This window comes from Balaenoptera physalus, assembly GCF_965194825.1.
Source record: "Balaenoptera physalus genome assembly, chromosome: 2".
Lineage (NCBI taxonomy): Eukaryota > Metazoa > Chordata > Mammalia > Artiodactyla > Balaenopteridae > Balaenoptera > Balaenoptera physalus.
The window spans coordinates 100,826,750-100,841,551 of record NC_138883.1 but is presented as its reverse complement, the minus strand read 5'-3'; the positions used below and the strand labels follow the sequence as shown (position 1 = coordinate 100,841,551).

The 14,802-nt window shown below is 34.5% G+C and overlaps 1 protein-coding gene and 1 long non-coding RNA gene across 13 annotated transcripts in view; one reads left to right on the top strand and one right to left on the bottom strand.

Moving 5' to 3' along the window:
* The window catches only part of LOC309654371, a 350,754-nt gene that overhangs the window by 243,136 nt on the left and 92,816 nt on the right, over positions 1-14,802 (bottom strand). The gene's annotated exons all lie outside the window — the stretch shown is intronic.
* Positions 1-14,802, top strand: part of CCPG1 (cell cycle progression 1) — a 73,761-nt gene that overhangs the window by 29,278 nt on the left and 29,681 nt on the right. For 8 of the 12 annotated variants that reach the window (XM_082446086.1, XM_082446085.1, XM_082446087.1 and 5 more), the window contains exons 6-9: positions 1,239-1,334; positions 3,148-3,399; positions 7,737-7,858; positions 10,922-12,330. In XM_082446086.1, the coding sequence (XP_082302212.1) occupies positions 1,239-1,334; positions 3,148-3,399; positions 7,737-7,858; positions 10,922-12,330 (1,879 nt within the window). Of the gene's footprint in view, positions 1-1,238; positions 1,335-3,147; positions 3,400-7,736; positions 7,859-10,921; positions 12,331-13,343; positions 14,801-14,802 lie in introns of those variants that run through there. The other 4 variants (XM_082446081.1, XM_082446091.1, XM_082446083.1 and 1 more) reach the window with 3 other exon arrangements.

Below are 14,802 nucleotides of genomic sequence, written 5' to 3'. Positions count from 1 at the left end.
TATGAGAATGTACCTATTGTAAGTCACATTCTTAATGCAGTGAATGCCTATTGTTCAGACAGAATCATTTGGAGGTAAAATGTGAGTTACTGAGCTAATTCCCTCTACAATTCTTTGGCTCAGTTTTAGGGACATATATGACATCTTTCAGGGTAATATAAATATTTAGACACAAAGTGACAGAAAATCTAAGAAAGAAATCTATAATTAACCCACGGTTTTTAACCCCCAATTGTAATTTAGGGTGAATTATGTGAGAGATACCTGGGACATTGTTAGTGATAATAAGAGTTTCTTAATTTGATGCAAAAACAGGAACGTGTAGTATTTATTTCAGATAATTTTCTTAGATTTTACCATTCTTTGTTTAATTTGCCAGAATCAGACAGTGGAATTTTTCTTACTCTAATTTAAGCTAATAAAATTCAAGTAGAGGTTAAACCAGAAGCTGGTTTAATTTAAAAATATTTGTGGGCCAGAATGTGTAGTCAAATTGAAGACAGGAGCATTGCAGAAGAGTCCAAGCAGACATTTAAGAAATGATGCCACACACTGTTGATTTTTTTCCCAGGAACTTCAGTACTTCAGAGCACATTAATCTAGTTTTTAATTTACTTTCTGAACTTGGACTTCTTGGGAATTTTACAGATTCAGTTAAGCAGAGTATTTTTTTAGGTGTATTTTTATCCATTGCTGTCCCTCCCAAGGGAATTAATTATTTCAATAAAGAAAATGTTAAAAAATAATCAAAAATGATTTTGGACTATGTTGAAAATAGTATATATACATCAATTATCAAGTTTTTGTTCTCTTCCCTTAGCCCGTATTTTTCTTGGTTGGTTAATTTCCTGCTACCTATTTCTTCTTTTTTTTTTTTTCCTTTCCCTTTCTTCTCCATCTTTATAGGATTTCAACTTCATTTTTTTCTTTTTATAAATTAGATTCTATGGCAATAGTCTTTTTGTTGATTTAAGAACATTTCCCACTCCCTCCATATGACCCTCTCCTCCCCTAAGGAACCAGAGTTTGTAGCTGTAGAAAAGTTTGTATTGTGTGTATATATATATATATATTTTTTTGTATATATGTTTTTTAAAAAGGCATGATTATTAGATTTTGATGGAGTACAAGTGATAATGTTAAGTGATAATTAAAACAAGTGTTTTTCAATTCTCTTTTTCCTTTTTATTCTTTATAATAAAGCTTTATACATCTTTTTTCCTGTTTATTCACAAAAGAAAGGTGGTGGGAGAAGCTGTGGAAGATTCCTGAATGCATAAGGGGATGGGATGATCAGCTGAAACACCATGTTCCTAGCCAACTCGCTTTCCAAGGTGGTGTGACTAAATCTGATCAGCTTTTCTAGAGCTGAGTGTGCCTAGTCACATTTACAATTTACTTAGTGCTTTGAAGATATCTGTTGTAATCTGTGATACTCTGAACAGGTGTTCAAAATTGATCTTGTAATAAAGCTGGCTAAGCTTATTGCATGCCTTTGCATTGCTTGCATCTTGGACTGTGTGCCAAATTATGCTTTAAAAGAAGTTTAAAAATCAAAATATTTCAGCTATCATACGTATGGGTTAAAAAAGATGGAAGCATTAGATAAGGATGCGAATTTGTTCATGTGGGTTAGGCTGGTTTGTTTACTTAGACTGTATAATGAAGGCAATAAGTTAATGTAGAATTGAAAATTTAAGAAATTTTGACAAATGGTTTGTTTTTATATTTACCCATCTTAATAATGTCAGAAAGTCTGACTTAAGTACTCCAACCATGATCATGAATGCCTTTGTATTATGTAATGCTTTGTTTAAGTCTTCCTTTCTTTCTCTTTTTCCAAGAAATGTAACCTCACAGCTGAGGCGACGACATCTTGGAAAAACTAGTGATCAAGAATAACCAGATAAACATGATGGGCATAAGGGTTATGACCAAAAGATCTCTCAGTGGCATCTATATCACTAAATATTAGGAATATTCATTCATTCAGTAGTGCCTTCTGTCTTTGTGTTTGTTGTTGTAAGTGTGAAAGTTAACTGAATTCTCTATGATGCATCTTTTAGAAGTATTGTCTAACCTAAGTCACCAGCTTTGCTGTGGCATGGATACCCTGTCTTCTGAAGAACTGTTCTGCTTTTTCGAAGCATGAATGTTTGTTGTTTTGGAGCTCTTTGTATCAAATTCATGTTCACATTTTATCCTTACTTTTAGTGCTTTTTTTTTTCTTCTTCTCTCTGGCCTATGGAAATTATTACTGAGTCATCTAATCTTCTGTGTCAGCATATAGTTTATTGATATATGGAACAATGTTAAGAAATTATACACTTGAAAAAGCTGAAGATGGTTTTTTCCAATGAATATGCTTCTAGTCCTTGAGATTTCTTGTGGAATTTTTTTTCCAATTTGTTGTTCTTTATTATTCTTTTCATAAAGGAGCAGCACAAGACTAGTCCTTAAATATCGGAGATAGCTGTTGTGTCACTTCCTCATGCTGACATATTTACTAGAGGGTAAAATTAATAACCTTCTAGTAAGAGTGGCAGTCGAAGGGAAGGGCTCATCTGACTTCTGGAAACCTGTGTTAAACTATAGTGCTTTGAACCTTGATTTTGGGCCCATAGGATGGAAACAAAACTAGGGACTAGTACACTCAAGGAAACTTTTGGCAGTTGTTGTCTTTTTTAAGTCTCAGGAACTGCTTATATACTTCCCTCTGTTCCTTAAACAGTTGAGCTTAAATTACCTCTATTTGAAATTAAATGAAGAGATAGAGGGGGTTTTTTTTTTTCCCCTTCTAGAAATAGTATTTGTTTGTGGCTCTAATAGCAGTGAAATTTAATAGGCTATGAGAATGATTGTTCTAATGGTGTAAACTATAAGGCAAGTTAAAAACAAAAAAAAAACAACCAAAACCAGACCCTCAAAGGCACAGAGTATAGTTAACGGTTTCTTATGTATTGCAGTTGAAATCTTTGGCTTTATGTTGATAAACTTGAAAACTTGAGTTTTTGTTTCTATTGTGTTGTTTTTGTTCTTGGCTGTCGTATGTAAAAAGGCATGTAGGGATGGCATTCTAAATCATATTTACTGGGAAGGCTTTTCTAAAATATTTAATATTTATCTACATTTTTCTTTTTAAAATAGTATTTTCATCTCAGCCTAGCGATGACGAATCAAGTAGTGATGAAACCAGTCATCAGCCGAGTCCGGCCTTTAGACGACGCCGTGCTAGGAAGAAGACTGTTTCTAGTTCAGAATCTGAAGAAAGGTTACTTGCTGAACAAGAAACTGAACCTTCTAAGGAGCCGTGTAAACGTCAATTCAATAGTGGTCTCAATAAATGTGTTATACTTGCTTTGGTGATTGCAATCAGCATGGGATTTGGACATTTCTATGGTAAGTATTTGAAAATTTGTTGTATATAAACTGGTGGTGAAGAGAGAGGAATTCTGGGATCTGTTTTCAGTGTCTTCCTTAAAATATATGACCTTGGAAAGCTTGTATGTGTTTGAGCCTTGGTTTGCTCATGTGGAAACTGGGGATAGTGTTGCCTCACAAAGCTGTTTGTTTGCACTGAAATGAGTCAGTATTTAAGAAATGTAAGGATTGCTCATATATATATTTATTTAAAGAAAATATTGGAAGATTAAAAATCTGAAATGCTTATGAGGCAAATCATTTTAATTTAGAATCACAGTTAAACTAGCTTTAACTGTGACTTAATAGGAGGATTATTTAAATTCCACTTGAAATAGTTACATATGAAATGTCACAATAATAGGTGCTCATTATTTCTACTTTTGGGTTTCATGAAAGCATTATATTTTGTGACCGTTGTTACTTCCATGATTCACATGACTTAAGAATTCATTTGTTTTATACTTTGCTCACTATTATCCTTGTTAGTGTTTATTTACATTGATTAATAATTTTCTTAATGCAAAGCCTTTAAAAGTATCCTGGGTGAAAAGAGGAAGGAATTCCATGTGGTGTTATTTTTCTTTCGGGAGCCTAACCGTTGAGTCTTATTTAAGGTATATATTTGTACAAAGATAAGACTGAGAACTGAACATTCATTCTTTTTGCTTTATTAGAATTTTGAAAAAGACACTTTAAACAAATGTCTTAGATCTTGTCAACTTCACAAATTTCAGTTTGCCTTGTATTAACTACTTTTAGGATTTTTGCCTACATAATCCACAGTTTAGCTTTCTGGGTAAATCAGGTTTTGCTAGTTCCTTCCAACAGTGTGTTCCTTAATGTTGAAGAATTATATGTTCCCTTTGTTGATTTGTGGAAAAGGTATATTATTCAATATAGTGTAATGTTAGAAGAAACTTAGTGAAGACAATCAATTCTTGTTTAAAGTCAGAGTCAGTAAAATGTGTTTCTTCTTGTATTTAACTTTATATTAATAAAAATAAGTATTTAGACTCCTGGTGGATGTCTGCTTGAATTTAATACTGGGATCCTGTAATTTGTATCCTCCCTTGAAGTTTGTTGTAATGAGATTTGACTTGAAATATATACTTAACTTGTTTATTATCTAGCTGGAGCAAATATATGAATATGTTTTTTTGAGCATGGTTTTTTCCCCTTGCAGGTAAACATGGAGGTAACAAAGGAGAAGGTCTTACTTTAATCTTCTTTTCTTACTAAAAAAAAAATTGGACAGTGATTTAATGTTAATCCACATTGCATTAAAACCCTACAGATTGCATGACCTTTAAATATTTTGTAGGAAGATCAATGTAGGAGTGCTTTCAAAGTTGAGAAATTATTGCCCTGTTATTTAAGAATTTTGGTTACTTGTAAAATTTACTTTATTAATTATATTTAATAAATATTTTCCTGTAGTATTTCAAATTAGCTTTTTAGAATAGGAACAGCCTTCATAATAATAGGTCCATATAGTAATATGATTGGCTCAGGGAACATAAAAAAACTTAACCTGAATGATAGCTTTTCAAGGTCACTTTTAAAGGACATCACATTTTTTTTTCTTAATTGTGGCACCGATCTCAATACTTTTAGAGCTCTTTTGAGTTGATTTTAGAGCCAGCTTGAATTTCCCAGGCACTGTGAAGTCAGTCATTGCACTCCATAATCAGTCATTTGCTTTATAACCATTTAACAAGAACTACTAAGTTAATCACTCAGAACATTCACCAACCTTGGTGATATAAATTTGGAGTGTCAGATCTATCTTGGAAGGAAGAGAGAACTAGAAGGACTGAGGATAGTAAAAGAATGTACTATAGGTATTTGGCACTGCTTCAGGTCCTGAAAGTGCTTACAAACATTTAAAAAAAAATCTTGATGAAGCACCTATCTTATTCTTTCTTTTACCTGTAGACTATCCATATTCTAAATCAACCGCGGAGTTCAGTTGATTTGGTTTCCTCATGGAGTTGCTTTAAGTATAGGCTGTACTGCTTTTCAGCAGACAGTATAACAATATAACTAGGTGCTAAGTTATGAAGCACAGACAAGAATCATAGCTCAAACTATGACACTGAGTCACCCTAGAGATGGTAGGATTTAAGTTGGGTCTGGACTTACACTAGGTGGAAGGAAAGTAGAACATTCTAGCAGTGGAGAACCTGATAATCTGGAAGTAAACTTGCTAGGTTTGGGAGTGCTGGAAAAACTGGCAGGATTATAGCAGAATAGATATTTAGAGATAATGGAAAATAGGTTGGAATATGTGGGATGCTATTAATTGTAAAACATCTTGGAATCCAGGTAGGAGAGTTTGATTTATAGAGTGAACTGAGAGCAGTAATTTTAGAGGAGAAGTGCAGGAAGATAAATAGTGTGGGAAAAATTAGAACAGTTAACTAGAAGGTTTTGTAATTCAGGTATTCAGTGATCAGGACCTTGACAGTTCTCGTGATGGTGGGGATGGAGAGAAGGTTGGTGAAATAAGGGACACTGAAGTAACAATGGAAAACAGAACTTTGAGCCTGGATGCTTGAGATATTGGTGGTTTACTTTTTAAATTCCAAGAAGTGTGTTAGCTGCTTTACTTTTGGCGTTGGGGGAGTTAGAGGGGAAGAGTTTTGCTAGATGAGAGAGTTAATAGATGGTGAGCACAGTTCGGTTTGTTTTTACCCAACTTTATTTTAGAATAAATTAGGGCAGGTGCTGAAGTTCAGTTTTTTGTTTCTGTTTTTTAAATGAAGACACCCCCAAAATTGTGCCTAGCAGGCAGCTGGATATATTGGCTGCAAGCTCTGGTGAGATTGAGACTCTTCACCTGTAGAAGAGAAGTCTTACAGCAGTGGTAGCAAAAACTGACAGTGGGTTAATGTGATTAAGGTAGGCAGGTTTGTGGATATAACCAGAAGGCCTTACACCCTGGGTTGTAACACTTCATAGTTAGGCAGTTGAAGATGTAGAGGGGAAAAAAAACCTAATTGTTTGTGAGATTGATTGATAAAGGGCACATTGATAGTCATCAAACATATGCTATGTAATGGTACTGCAAACTCAGATCTCAACACATAGTTTTAAGTTATTTTCCAGTGGCCAAAGGAATTCATTCTGTTAGCAGTTTGAAAAAAAGAAGTTTTCAACTGCCTTGGGAACTCTAGATAAATTTATTTCGATATTTCAAAAAATCTGAGATTCTTTTGAGTAATATTGAAACAAATTTGCCATGCAAATTTGTGATTTTTTTTTCTTTTTGAGAAGTGAATTCTAACAATATCATAGCTGTTAACTGGTAACAGTTGTCTGTAATTTGGCAGAAGGTTTCTCTTTACTGGTTTTCAAGATGTACTGAAGAAATAAGTTAATTTTTCAGAAATCAATTAACTATTAATTATTATATTCTTTCATTACAAAATTCTGTGATGTCTTTTACATAATGGTATGCCACTCAGTAGATGTAATATTATGGTTGCCGAATGCATTTTACCTTCTTCTTGATTTAGTGTTGTTTTTTTTCTCATGCATGAAGCATGTAGCAGCATGTGAACAGCATGTCTTGGCAAATTAACATTTTGATTTTTAGGGTGAAAATATAGAGCATCCTGGTTAATTTACGATTTCTTTATTACTGGGATAGGGATGGTGATACTCCAGTACAGACCTAACTAATGCAGAGTTCTTAAAAGATCTGGCTTTGAGAATGGTGGGTAATCATAGTTAGCCAATTATTTTTCTTGCTATTCTTTTTGGGCTTGTGCTGTATCATTTAGGCAAAATACAGTGAGAAAAAATAGGCATCTTCATTTTTCCTTAGTTACTTATAACCTGTGAATAGACTCCATGGATTGTTCCTTTCTCTGTTGAAGTGGGGAATGCAACACTTTATGTACCTCAGAGAGCCCTTAAATACAACAGTAAGACAGAAACATTACATACATTTTTTTGTTTGGTAAGGTAATATGGTCTGGCTTGTTTTAATCAAAAGGATAGTGAACTGTTTAAATATCCCTGGTGTATGCTAAATAAAGTAAAAAATATATTAACCTACTTGGCCTGATTTATAAATTAACATCCATATACCACCATTTGATGAATGACACTGTAAGATTTTACTTATTCCTTCTTTGTTTATATAATCAGAATTTTTGTAGAAGTGTGAAATGATATTTTGAAGAAAATGATCCTGCCTGGATTAAGCAGTTAAATATATGCAAAGTAAATGTTTTATTGTATGTTTAAAAATATTGGTAATCATGACATTTATGTTATATATCCCTAATAAAAATTTTTATTTTTAGGCACAATTCAGATTCAGAAGCGTCAACAGTTAGTCAGAAAGATACATGAAGATGAATTGAATGATATGAAGGATTATCTTTCCCAGTGTCAACAGGAACAAGGGTCGTTTATAGATTTTAAGGTATGTACTAGAAATAAAATTTTAAAATTGTGTTAGCCAATAATTATGCTATTCAGAGACAACTACAGTGCAGATTAGTGAATCAGTAATAATATTGGTAATTATTGATTGAGTACTTACTGTGTCCTGGGCACTGTTGTACCTCACATACAGTATTTCTCTTATTTCTCACCACATCCCAGTGAATTAAGCAAGTATTAATTTCATTTTATGGATGGGAAAGAGGCTCAAAAAAGTTAAGTAACTTTCCCAAGTCTAGCAGCCAGCAGAGCTGAATTTAATTCTGTTTATCTGACTCCAAAGATGTTATTCCTAATCACTATATTATAGTTAACATTATTTTAATTGATATTATCTATGAAACATTATTATTATTAACGTTATTTTTATAGAGCCAAGCAAAACATTTTCATTCAGTGAGAGAGAAAGAGGAGAGTTTGTAGCTTCTCTAGGAGCCACCCTTGATCAAGGGAAGTGATCAGCCAGTCCTTTCTCTCTGGTTTCATGTCAGTTATGAAGAAAGATAAAGCATGTTACACTTTCATACCTGAAATTCACCTGGCTCCAACAGGACTGTGCTGTCTATTCTGGGTTTATGAGGATTAGCAAAATACCTGGTCTCCTCTCTAGTTCTTGCCTAGGAAGGGTGTAGGGATTACAGATAAACTCAGGGTAGAAAGGTAAACTGTTCCTTTTTCCTTCCATTTCCCTAAATTTCCTTCACAGTTTATGTATATATTCTTTATAGGGTTATGATTGTATTTCTTTGGAAGACAGAATCCCACTTAACATCTGAATTACATCTTTCAGGGAGGGACTACTGAAGTTAACTGTAAATAGTGTAGTTTTCCCTGCCTTGAGCAGAGGATGTTATAAAAAAGCAGCCATTTTCTTCTTACCATCATGGTTTCTGGTTCCATAGAATGATGTTGGCTCTAAGGAGACTCGCCCTGCATAGATATTTGCTGAGTCAGTTCTTGCAGACCTCTTGTCTCCAGCTGTTAAATGTAGTTTGGATTTTAAAGATCATCATGGAAGACCTGTCCAGGATCTGCTTAGTCACTTGATTCAGGATTTTAGAGTTTACTGGATACAGAATATTGTACCCTGCAGTCATTCTGTGGTGCTCCCCGTGCTTGTGCATTTAAAGATAATGTTACATTAGTCTGTTCTACTCCATAGTTCACTTAAAAAAAAATTATTGAAGTAGAGTTGATTTACAGTATTATATTAGTATCAGGTGTACAGCATAGTAATTCATGCTAATTGATAGTAATTCATAGATTATACTCCATTAAAAGTTATTACAAGATAATGGCTGTAATTCCCTGTGCTGTAGGATATATCCTTGTTGCTTATCTATTTTGTACATAGTAGTAGTTTGTATCTCTTAATCCCATATCCCTAATGTGCCCTTTCCCCTTCCCTCTCTTCACTGGTAACCACTAGTTTGTTTTCTGTATCTGTCTGTTTCTGTCTTGCTATATACATTTGTTTGTATTATTTTTTAGATTCCACAATAAGTGATATCATACAGTATTTGTTTTTCTCTGACTTACTTCAGTAAGCATAATATTCTCCAAAGTCCATTTCTGTTGGGTAGATGAAACTTGTTTTCTCTCACTCAGGGAGAGCAGATGAAATGACTGTAAGGAAATTTTAAATTTTAATTTGTTCTTCGTAGATTAATGAGCCAGACAGTGAAACGTCCATTTCAGATATTTATTTTTCAAGTGGAAAATATCATCATTCAAAGGATTTTTTTTTCTTTTTTGTCTCTGTAAATCAGATATTTTTCTGGTCTGATTCAAAGGGAATAGTCATAATACTTGTAGTAAAATAAGCAAAGTTGAAGTATCATTTTGCTGATTTATGAAGATATTTTAACTGACTGGATAGTGCTATAACCATTAACTGACTGGATAGTGCTATAACCATTAACCTGTTTAAGCATATTGTTTAATTTCTTGCTGTTTTTTTTAAAAATAAATTTATTTATTTATTTATCTATTTTTGGTTGCATTGGGTCTTTGTTACTGCACGCGGGCTTTTCTCTAGTTGTGGCGAGCGGGGGCTACTCTTTGTTGTGGTGCGCGGGCTTCCCACTGCGGTGGCTTCTCTTGTTGTGGAGCACGGGCTCTAGGCGTGCGGGCTTCAGTAGTTGCGGCTCGCAGGCTCTAGAGTGCAGGCTCACTAGTTGTGGCGCACGGGCTTAGTTGCTCCGCAGCATGTGGGATCTTCTCTGACCAGGGCTCGAACCCGTGTCCCCTGCATTGGCAGCGGATTCTCAACCACTGCACCACCAGGGAAGCCCCTTTCTTGCTGTTTTGATGAAAGTTTGTTACTAATACATGCATTGAAAGAAAGATCATTCAAGGCTACCTAGCACTGCAGCAAAATTCTCTAAACCTGACTGGATATAATTTCTCAGCAAGAATGTTGACGTCAGAGTTACATTGCTAATCTGGTTACAGTCTCTTCAGAAAATTATTTGAAATTGGAGAAATTAGTTGTAAATGTTACCAAGATTCAATGTGTTCTCTAAAGTATGGGAGAACTTGTATGACTTATCTGAACTTAGAGATGTTAATTTGCATAGGACCAAGATCTTTCAAGTGGGACTAAGATTATGGGAATTTTTTTCCTTCAAAGAGTGCAGTAAGTATAAACAGAACTTTCTGAAGCCTGAAGTCATCTCTAGCTGTAGTTTTACTTTTTTTAAAAAGATAATCGCCCTCACCCAAGGATCAGAGAACCTTTAGTCCTTCCTACATTCTCTCTAGGAGCTTTCTCAGGAGAGATTGGAGTCCTGTAGTCAAAAGATAGAAGGCTGTCTTCTTCCAGTGTGCTATGTTTTTATCTTGATGAAGCTCTTTGCTGTGTATTTTCCTGCATATGAACCTTGTATTTTCCAGTTTTCATATATTGAAAAAACTACATAAAGGATAGTCTCTGCAGAAATAGACACTAAACATTTATGGAGTATTTGTTGTATCTTAAAGATTTAAATTCAGCCTTTAAAGCTCTTGACATTTTTCTTTCTTATCTTTCAAAAAAATTTAGTCATTGAAGGAAAACCTTGCAAGGTGTTGGACCCATACTGAAGCAGAGAAAATGTCCTTTGAAACTCAGAAAAAGAACCTTGATACAGAAAATCAGTATCTAAGAATATCTCTGGAGAAGGAAGAAAAAGCCTTATCTTCATTACAGGAAGAGTTAAGGAAACTAAGAGAACAGATTAGGATATTGGAAGATAAAGGGACAAGTGCTGAATTATTTACAGAAAATCAGAAACTTAAGCAGCATTTGGAAGAAGAAAAGCTGAAAACACAAAGCTTCCTTAATCAAAAGGAGACTCTGTTGGCAGAAGCAAAGATGCTAAGGAGGGAACTGGAAAGAGAACAACTAATAACCATGGCTTTAAGGGTGGAACTCCAGCAGCTAAGCTCTAGTCAGTCATACAGCAACCCAGACTCTCCCGGTGTAGTGACTGAAAACAAGGAAATAGAAGTGTTACGGGAAAGACTCACTGAGCTGGAGCGCAAGCTAAACTTTGAACAGCAGCGTTCTGACTTGTGGGAAAGACTGTATGTTGAAGCAAAAGATCAAAATGGAAAACAAGAAACTGATGGAAAAAAGAAAGGGAACAGAGGAAACCACAGAGCTAAAAATAAGTCAAAGGAAACATTTTTGGGTTCTGTTAAGGAAACATTTGATGCCATGAAGAATTCTACCAAGGAGTTTGTGAGGCATCATAAAGAAAAAATTAAACAGGCTAAAGAAGCTGTAAAAGAAAATCTGAAAAAATTCTCAGATTCAGTTAAATCCACTTTCAGGCATTTCAAAGACACCACCAAGAATATCTTTGATGAAAAAGGCAATAAAAGATTTGGTGCTACAAAAGAAGCAGCAGCTAAAAAACCAACAACAGTTTTTAGTGAATATTTATATCCACAGTATAAGGCACATACACAAAACCAGAATAGTAGAGGCCCTACTACGCAAAGAGAGAGAAGGAAAGAAAAGCCTCATTTTGAAGAATTTGGAAAAAATACACATTCACAGAAATGCAGTGCTGAGCATGACTGTGGTGAAAATTATAATTCTTTCAGAAAGGCTTGTTCTGGTGTTTTTGAATGTGCTCAACAGGAATCCATTAACCTTTTTAATGTTAAAATGTTGAATCCTGTAAGGATAGATGAATTTAGACAGTTAATTGAAAGGTATTTATTAGAAAAACTGGATAGTTTTCATCATTGGAAAGAACTTGATCACTTCATCAGTAAGTTTTTCCTAAATGGTGTCTTTATACATGATCAGAAGCTCTTCACTGACTTTGTTAATGATGTTAAAGATTATCTTAAAGACATGAAGGAATATCAAGTAGATAATGATGGAGTATTTGAGAAGTTGGATGGATATATGTATAGACACTTCTTTGGTCACACCTTTTCCCCTCCATATGGACCCAGGTCGGTTTACATAGCACCATGTTATTATTATAATAGTTTTTAACATTTATATTGGATAGCATTTGTATCATTTGATAAATTTCTTAGAATGTTACTACAGTTGACCTATAAACAACGTGGGGGTTAATCTGCATATGACCTGTAGTCGGACCCTCTGTATCTGCAATTCCTCTGCATCTGTGGATTCAACCAACCACAGACCATGTAGTACTGAAGTATTTACTATTGAAAGATATCCATGTGTAAGTAGACCCACGCAGTTCAAACCCACATTGTTCAAGGGTCAGCTGTATTTGTGAAAGTACTTCTTGTAAACAAAAGTACTATTTGTAAAAGTACTTTATTGCCTGAGAATTTAGGATAAATTAAATTGAAAGATAAAATTTTAAGTTAAAATCTATTACAAACTGAAAATTTCATATAATCAGTTTGCCTTGAGCAAATGGTTTAATTTCTATCTTAAGAAATAAGTTAAGGATATATAATCCTATTTTAGCCTATTTTGTTTCTTTTCATTATACTTTATGAAAAGATAATCACTTTAAGTGAAATTATTTTCCTTTAATTTTTTATTTATTTACTCACTTTGGGAAGCTAGGAGGAAAAATACAAATTTCACTTTGAAATCAGAATAACGATTCAGGTGTCCCACTTACTTTCATTTGTCCATTCCATTTACCAACTAAATTATGATATCTAATACATTTATTACAGAATTATTGTTGGTAAAGGTAGAGGCATGATCAAAGTGGCAAACTTAGCAAGCCAAAAGTTCTAATGTGTGTGCTTTATATATAACCTCTAAAAGTAATATTGTATCCATTGCATATCAGCTTTCTATTCTGTAACATGAAACTCACCTAATCTTCAAATGTTAGCTTTATTTTTTTACCTTTTAGAAAGGTAACTAACTTTGAGATAGTTTTATATATATATCTTTTTGAGTAAATGTAATGTGTCTATAAAATAATGAGACTGATTTTGGTGTCTTTACTCATTAAATACATATCTAGTGCAAAGTACTGTGAGGCTGCCCTGAGGAAACAAATGAAAAATTCTTGCTGTCAAAGAGCTCACAAGCTTTTGGAGAATTAGGTCAGTACAAGGAATGCAGTGGAGGTATGGAGGCATATGTATATGGTGGCCTCAGTCTGGAGATGTTCGGGAAGGCTTCGTAAGTGAGATGGCCTTTGAACTGAACTTTTTAACAAACTTTTGAAGGAGAAGTGAGAACTTGCCAAGCAGATAGGGTGGGTTATTCCACTCAAAGGCAACTTCATTTGCACAGATTTGGAGATATGAAGACATGCTACTTTAAGGAGGCAAGATAATGCTGGGGTGTGAACAAAAGAAAAGATTCAGAGCATGAAGAACCTTCACTTTATGAAGGACTTGCTTTATTGCATTTTGGGTCACGGGCAGTAGCCTGAAGGGTTTGTTGGAACGGGTGAAGCTAGATGCTAGAAAGTGGGCTTTGAAACAGTATAGACATGAGCTGAAGGGTATCTGAACTAGGGCAGCAGCAGGACTAGAAAGGAGGAGGCAGATCTGAACAATATACAGTAAGTAAAACTGGTGGTATTTCTTGTGAAAGGGAAGTAGAAAGTAACAATGACTTCCAGATTTCTGGGTTGGGTCACTAGTTAGATAGTGACATCAGCTACGCTAAGGAATACCAGAAGGTTTTGCATAAGGGGAATTGGAAATGAGAATTGTGTTTGGAGGGTACCTGTTGACATACAAGTAGAGAATTAGTTGGCTGTTGGTTATATGACCGTCTCTAGCCCAGACTCCATGTGTGTGTAGACAGTCTAGGCTGGACGTATTTATCAGACTCCTGGGGAACACCAACATCCAAGGGGTTGTAGAGAAGGAAGGCTGAGAATGAATGGCCAGAGAGTGGCATCATGAAAATCCAAAGATGTTCTCAAGTAAAAGGAATATTTCAGTGTTAAATGCTTAAACAAAACAAAACAAAAAAACGGAAAAGACTGGATTTCTTGGCTGGGAATTGGATGGCCATGGATGGCATTGTGGAGTGTTTCAGTGAAGTAGTGACAGAAGCCTGATTATATAGATGGAGAACTGTTCATGTAGACATTGTTTATAAGCCTTAGCTTAGAGAGAGAGACTCTGTAAGAGATGTATATGTATTCATGAATGAAGCCACTGGGGGGGATTAATTTTTATAGGAAAGGAGGAAAAATAATGGAAACACATCTCATTATTTTATTGTCACATTTCTACTTATCTATTGAGTGTTTCCCCTCTTTGCCAGCACAGTTTGTCTATTTTTTCTTTCTATAGGATAAAAGTATAAACTCACTGAATCTTTTTCGTATGGTTATAGTAGGATTATACTTCAGATTAATTTAACATCCTTTTTCAGTGTTCAGATAATAGATTAATGGATAAAAACATTAAAATTGTTTCTTGTTTAAATAAATTTAACTCTAACATGGATGAAAAATG